General features: G+C 40.8%; 1 protein-coding gene across 3 annotated transcripts in view; it reads left to right on the plus strand.

The window, feature by feature from the left end:
* Positions 1-2,117, plus strand: part of LOC107221982 (sodium-coupled monocarboxylate transporter 1) — a 78,216-nt gene extending 76,099 nt beyond the window's left edge. For all 3 annotated transcript variants that reach the window (XM_015661173.2, XM_046729718.1, XM_015661174.2), the window contains exon 6: positions 67-2,117. In XM_015661173.2, the coding sequence (XP_015516659.1) occupies positions 67-1,195 (1,129 nt within the window). In that variant the 3' untranslated portion in view covers positions 1,196-2,117. The remainder of the gene's footprint in view (positions 1-66) is intronic.
* The last annotated feature ends 5,829 nt before the right edge of the window (positions 2,118-7,946 follow it).

A 7,946-nucleotide genomic window follows, 5' to 3' on the forward strand; every position in this document is an offset into this window, starting at 1 on the left:
CAGTTCGTCCGGATTGAATTTTAACTTGTCATTTGAGAAGCTAATTTATTCGTAATTTTGTTTTAGAACAATGATGGCGAACATTCCGGTGATAACGGTACTCTTTTCCTTGTCCTGGGTAGTTGGAATGGTTATCTTTGCGAGCTACGCGGACTGCGACCCGCTGACACGCGGCTACATATCAAAATTCGACGAAATCTTGCCTTTTTATGTCGAAGACAAGTTCGTATACCTTCCGGGTCTCCTAGGACTCGTCATGGCGACATTGTTCAATAGTGCCCTTAGCCTGGCGGTATCGAACCTCAATTCTCTGGCAACGGTCACCTGGGAAGATTTCTTCAGCCAGATACCCGCACTGAGCAACCTCAAAGACACCCAGCAGTTGAACATCATTAAATTCTTGAGCATACTCTACGGCTTCGTGATCATGGGAGTCAGTTTCCTTGTGGGAATGCTTTCAGGCGTAATCGAATCGTCGATGCTGATGACATCGGCGACCTCCGGGCCATTGCTAGGAGTTTTCATCCTCGCTATGTTGGTCCCTTGTGCTAACTGGAAGGGTGCCGCAGCCGGAATGATCTCCAGCCACGTGATCACGCTCTGGATAACTTTCGGTAGTCTGACAGTCAGCAAGACGGTCGAGACGCTTCCGCTTTCTGACGCGGGATGCCACAACAACAGCTTCTCCGATCACATCATGAGGCCTGGTGCCATTTTGGATCTTATTCCACAAGAAATCAGCACTACGTCCGCCACGACTACCGTCGCAACGATCAGTGAATTCGCATCAGAACCGTTGGATGGGTTAACTTACTTGTACAGCATAACCTACATGTACTACGCCTTCATCGGTAGCTTCATTACGGTGTTTGTTGGAACAGTCGTGAGCCTTCTTACCGCCGACGACGAAGCCGACAGGTACGAGGAGCACTTGCTTCATCCACTGGCGGTGAAATTCTCGAGAATGCTTCCTGGCCGAAAGAGGCTTTATGCCAGCACCTCGAGGCTTGGAGGCTGCAGTCAGGCGACGTCCAACGAAGCGGTGCAGGAACCAAGGGGAAAACTGGGACCCAACGAGTCGCTCGATGCCAACGGAAGGCCCGAACTGGACGGTAGTTACGTTAAAAAATTGAATGCCCTCAAGAGTTTATCCTTAGACGTGACAAACGAAGTATCAAAGAGCACAAAGCTGTAGAGTTGAGAGTCTGACAGTACAGGGGTGCTTTACGCTTCTTCGACCCGCTTTGAATGGACGTGAGACAAACAGGTCTTTGTATCAAAAAACAAACCGGCAATTACTGAAAACTCATATCCTTCATACCTGCGTTGGAGAATCGTTATGAAAAAGATACACGATTTCAACTGCCTACGGAGAGGTGACTTGACAATAGAGTAAAGAATAACGATTATGATTTCCCTAAAAGTGAATTTCGAACGTGAGGCAAACGAAGAATCAAATGAGTGAATGGACACGAATGATTTTCGTTCGCAAACTGACTTTAACGACTTAAGTAACCACTGTGTACGAGCGCACTGTGTATTGTTTCGTAACAAATTAGTATTACATGTCGATAGGTTTCGCAAAAGATTGTGACGGACAATTGTGTGAAAGTGCTCAAGGCCTTAAGCGATGTGTAAAAACAATGAACAATGCAAAAGGCATGTCGATCGATCAAAAGACGAGAAAGTGTGAAAAGTTATGTACGGTTGCGACTGACCATAGTGAGCGATCAACGCATGATTGAGTATCTGGCCTGCGAACACTTGTAAATAATTTGGAAAACTAGACTAGAATTATGTTAGTAGTATTAATGATGTGCGGCTAGTATGTTCAATTTCACACATTCGCAAGAGTGCAATATGGTCAGTGCTTTTTTTTATAGTTAGGCACACAAACACCAACAATTTCAATCCAGCAATGAAAAAAAATGAATTTACCTCTAAGCCCAGATCAATATAATGGCGATGAAAATCATGCTGTTGTTCCACTGGCTACATTGTTGGTATCATGGTTTAAGTTGCTGTGTTTGACTTTTAAACGCCATCAATCATGTACAAATGGGTAATATTCTGTAAATAAATTTCTATATTTCATTTAATAAAAACTAAACGGTTAATTATTATCGCCTCAAGTTCTCTCGCACGACATACACGCGACTACATCATCACATTGTTATTAAATTACATACTTTCATAAAGTCTTCGTATGACTTTCACAGTAATGGCGTTACATTATCGCCATATCACTTTTCACGCGTTATCACGGTGAGAGGCGTTGCCTCTAATCACGACCGGGTTCGATCGTCACTGACCGTTGTTCTCTTGAGCTACGAGTCACTGCTACTCATTGCCTTTTGTTTTCACGACGTCCAATGACAACTTATACACATGGCTCATCAGCTGATGAGTTACGCACGCGCCACGTACCGAAAGAAAAAACACAACGATTTCCACAAGCCCTGCGGGTAACTTGGAAAATTTCGCTACATATTTTCAACTTTCACCGGATTTTGACGCTTGGGATCCCTTTCGCTTTAATGCCTGTCGTAGCAACGCTTTGACGTACCCGGAGTAATTCGTTGTCACCTCTGCGTCTTCCTACATCGCTCAACGTGTAAGCGAGTTGTATTTCTCTCTTCTCTCTTCTTCGAGAGAGACACGTCAGTATCGGAGGTTCGTTAACGCCCACACTTCGCGGAGGTGAAAGAGGAAATTTATTTTTCAAACATGTCAGCGTAATATATCTTTTCCGTGACGTTATTTCATACGTTTTTTCCCCCGATTCCAAGTTCGCGTACCTGACGCGGACTACGTTACTCGTTATACACAGACGCACGTAGGCATGAGCCGGAGTTTTTTAGTACTCGTGTTACGAGCCTCTCTGGTATTATCTTAACACCCGTGACGAATCGCTTCAGCAACCCTCAAATCAGAACAATTCAAATGCTCCAGCCTCTGATTGCGAGGGGAAAAGTTAACACCCGTCATGAGTTAAATGCCCGCGTACCGGACTCGAGCTTTACCGTGTGACGTTTTCCGACGACATTTACGAGCGATTCGGAGTTGTTACTGACTAGTTCATGGATTTATACATAGGTTTATACATATATTATTCATTCTCTTCGATGCAAATGCGCAACGGCGTGCATGATTTATTCCCAAGTGCATTATCCGTCCTCCCGCGGTGCCTCGCAGGTCGTTTGTTACAATTTTATTGTTGTTATTTTTTCAATCTTTTTTCAACGACAACTCAATTTCATCGGGTTCTTCATAACGTGATTTATTGCTAGCTTATATACAGACTCTGGGTGTGTGTTTGAGCAAATACACGAAAAAACGAATCAGCGAGAAAAGTACACGATGCTTTACTCGATGGCGAAGAAATGTATTGTGAATAAAAACGAAAGACGTACACGTACATCGTGATACTTCCAAATCAGAGCAAAACCACCCGCGAACGAAGATGATGGGAACGTCTGGTTTCGACGAGGTGGCGCGGGGAATAAGAGAGCTAGGCAAGGGATAGGATTTTCAGTTCGCCGAAGATTCTGGGGATAGACAGATACTGCCCGAAAGGTGTGAAGCGAGGGCGTACAAAAGAGCGAGAAAGGTAGTGAAGGAGGAATTTTTTCGCTGATATACAACCACGCGTATAAGACCGTGCGAAGGGTTCGCGAAAAGATTTTCTCTCCATTTACGGTCAGATAAAAAGCCATAATACCGTTATGCCTACGCGTACTCGGGATAGAAGCTGTCGATCCGAAAAATAGAGCTAAAGAAGTTTTGCCAACAGTAGTCGGTTGTGACGGCATCGACGTGACGCGATGGATAATATCTGATTTGAATAGCGAGGACTTGCAAAGAAGGGAGGTGCAAAAATGCCATACAAACCCAGCTAGTACGGAACTCCCGCCCTCTTAGAATACGGAAGAAGATTCAAGATCACCCACTCAGATCGTAAGCCCTTCTTCCAAGGATCGATCGACGATACGGTTTCAATATTCAAATAGGTATCTTGAAATTTCAAATTTCATCGATAATATAAGAATTCCAATTTATTTTCAACAATTTACCTTGTCTTTATTCGTCTCAATATCCATAATATCATAATCTTATTCTCAAGTAGCTTGGAGTAGACGTTGCCATAATCACTTCGACTTGAATCTGTAACACTTGGGAAACTCCGGAGAAATTACTCAATAATTCTCCGTAAATAAGAACGCTTTCAAATCCTTATTATGCTGGTTGGATTGCCAAAATTTCATAACTTCGAATGTTGGCTGACTTGATAAAATGTTAACAGGAATCTTACCGGATATCTGCGTGCCCAAAGAAAAATATATGATATTCGCGTCGATTGCATGTTCTGAATTCACTTTCGTGTCTTCGAAGTACAGTGAACACGGGCTCGTTTTTATCGTTTATACTGAACGCACCTGATCTTTCAGTCGAGATTTGCATTTTGATACTGCATGCGCCTACGCGGCGAGAAAGAAAGACCAGATTTTACTCAGAACCGCAGGAAAAGAGGAAACACATCAAGGTTTTTGGTCAAAAATACCCATTTCAACTACATTTTTTACTATAAATGTAGCAGATTTTAGTCACCGTAGAGTGATTTTCACCGTTTTTGGAGTAAATTCTGCATTTTACAAAGTAAATTTGACCGAAAAACCTGATGTATCCATCTTTTTCTGCAGCTTTAAGTAGAATCTGCTCTTTTATTCTCTCAATATGTCACAAAATTTTCCAATCAATAGATATAATTGGATGTTGTTACAGTCTAAATGTAACAGTAAGAGGATAGAATTGAGTGACAGTGAAACCTACCAAACTGTTCACTGAGATGGATGACAACGATATAGCTATGGAATGACAAAAAATGTTACAAAAAAATAATACATCAGAAACAAGGGATTGTGTTAAGAACCAAAAAAAAACAGATCCTAAACTTAATGACTAAAGGCTTCAGCTGAAGAAGAAACAGACGGTTGGTACTTATTAGGCAATGTAAGTAACGATATCGAAAAAAAGTGACGGTCCGAATGGAATGAGATAAACTTAAAAGAGGATACTCAAAAAGGCAAAGGGAAAGGAAGGGGAAGGGGGAGCCTTGTGGATAAAATGTAGTGATGCCAGAGGTCGGAAAAACGTAAAACTGCTCCATAAAGATAAATATTGGTGGAAAAATGGTTCGAGAATGTGGAATCAACTAAACTGTCTAGAGGACAAAGAACCAAGGACCAAAGGACCAAGAATCAAAACAAAAACCAACAATAATGGCAGAAAAAAACACTACTTAATAGTCTAAGTAGAGAGCAGAGATCGTCAGAAGCATGAGGATCGGAGGCCGAAAGCACGCGGTAAATTTTGAATACATGAAAGTCAAACAGGTACAACAAGACGATAGTTAGAACTGTAAGGTAAATGTAGAAGAAACTACAGGAGTAGCTTTTTGACCAGAACCTCTGGATCGAATTGCTATAAAAAATAAAGAGAGATCCTGTAAGTTAACATGCATCATTTCGGAGTGTCTTCACTCTGTAGTCTTTGATTATGAAACCCATACCGATCAGACTTTTGATTAGATAGGGTGAAAATAATCAACAGAGAAACCTCGTGGGTGAAACGCCCAACCTATAAAATACAATCCTTGAAAAACTTCAAATAAATGAGATTCCACTTCGATTTATGAATAAATAATTTTACATCCGATGGCAAAATATAGTTTCAAACTTTTTGCCGTATGCAATACTATCGGAGATTACGATGAAAGTCTGTGAACCCGTTCCAAGTGATGGAATATACCAAAGATGATAGAAGTATTTATAACAAAAAGGTTCGTATTACGTTATATTATAGTTGCGTCTTTCTCTTAAGGGGGGAAACCGGTTTATGAGGTCGAAATTTTGCTGTTTTTCATGATTTTTTTAACCAGGAAGGAATAATCACAAAATGTTTAAACTTGGAGGATATTTTACTTATGTTTTCAAGTACATTTTGAAATTTTTTCAAATGATTTCCGCCGGAAATAGTGGAGTTACCGCGTGCAGTCCATGGGCGATTGCCATCCGAGCATTTGGCTTGCGTACATCCCTGACGTCGCAATTTTTATCTGTAATCATTAGGATTTTTTTTTTCATTAAAAACATATTTTCTAATAATATGAACCTAATTTTGATCAAACAAATTGAAAATTGCATGTTTTTGAGGTGTTTGAACACAATGTCATGTTTTTATACTATATTTTTTCATCTTTCTTGCATAAAAACATATATTTTTAATAACAATATAATCCCCGAATTAGGTTCGTATCACGTGGAATTGAATAAAGAATATCTACACCAAATTTCAGAACGATTGATCGATAACTTTTTGAGCTAGAATGTACGCAAGTCGAAAAAAAGTCGTTTCAAGAAAAATGCGTTTGAAATAAAATGTAGCGAAAACGAGAAATTCAAGGCAGTAATTATTTATAAAAAATGCTCACCGGTTAATCAGCTATTCCAGCACCATATAGCAATCCCTCTTCTTGCCCATATGCGTCATTCTATTATTCAATAGCACAGCGGTATTGAGGCAGGTAGCTGGAAAAGAAGGGCCTGGGCGACCGCTCCGTTATAATTACCGTGCGCTTCTTCACAGAACCGACGGGCGGTCACTTAAGTGCTCATTGCATTCGAACTAATGGGAATTTTGCTTTGAAATTTTGACCACATATTCTTGAATAGTTGTACTAACGATTCATGCAATAAAAAAAAGACGATTTTTCGATCGGTCTAAACTGGGTTCCCCCCTTAACCAATCTGGTCATCGTGTACAAATATCGTCCGAAGTCATTATACGATATTGCTTAAAAGGAGGCATTATTAAAAATTCTCACGCCTTGGAAGCTCACCAAGTCTTAGAAAATGATTGTACTTGCCCGTAATTTCTCAATGGATTTGACAGACCGAGTCAAAAACCATTTTTTTTTTATTAACTACAACCTGCAAAGTATGGAAAATTTTGCAACTTGTGGCTGCACTCTCTTACAAATTGACATAGTTTCTCAATGAATGTCAACCGTATTACCACGTTTAATTTTGTTGTTTCCATTTTTTTTCTGTCTATCTTTTCCATGATAAAAGTCTAAGAAATGCTTGCGGTTCTCGTATCTCTTACCCATGACTCATGTCTAAGGAATTTTGTCTTCAGATTATTGAGCTGAAGATTCGAACCTGAGGTAGCGTTTTATTCAACAAGAAAACCGCACGTTACGCAGCTTCGGTTAGTTTCTAATTATTTCCAAAAATCTCAAATATTTACGTAGGTATGTATAAAAGATTGAACTTACTACAACTCACGATGATTTTAGTTCATTAATCACCAGCCATCGATCATTGAAGTTATGCCGATCTATCAGACGGAATGAAATTTTTTTTCGCATCATTACTCATCTTCCATCAAATTTTGAATTGATCCTTGTTCAGGTTTTCAATTTTCATTAGAATCCATATCTTTCCCCGGCTCGCTATGAAATCGGCTCATTTACCGTTTCCCTTTAGAATTTCGATAAAAATTGATGAGCATTTTTGGGAAGGTGACGTAGCCACCACGCCGGCTGAAAAGCAGTTCGCGAAACGGACACACACACACACGCACACACATACCATCGATGTAATTAATTAAGGTAATTCTATCGGGCTTTCGCGGAACCCTATATGGCCCGCGTTTCTGCAGGATATCTGGAAAATTTTCCCCACGCGCAATATCAGGATGATAGATTAATACGAAGCGTAATTACAGGCGGACCCAACGCCGTGACGGAGGTCGTGTTATCGTCGGCATGGCAGGGCAACACGCGTTCCCCGTTACGTTGCGTTATCGTATCCGGGCAGCAGTGCGGTTAACGCTTCGCACCGTTCGACCCGACAAAGTTCCAAGCATTCGGCTCACGATCAGCC

This window comes from Neodiprion lecontei, chromosome 1 (genome assembly GCF_021901455.1).
Source record: "Neodiprion lecontei isolate iyNeoLeco1 chromosome 1, iyNeoLeco1.1, whole genome shotgun sequence".
In the NCBI taxonomy this organism is placed as follows: Eukaryota; Metazoa; Arthropoda; class Insecta; order Hymenoptera; family Diprionidae; genus Neodiprion; species Neodiprion lecontei.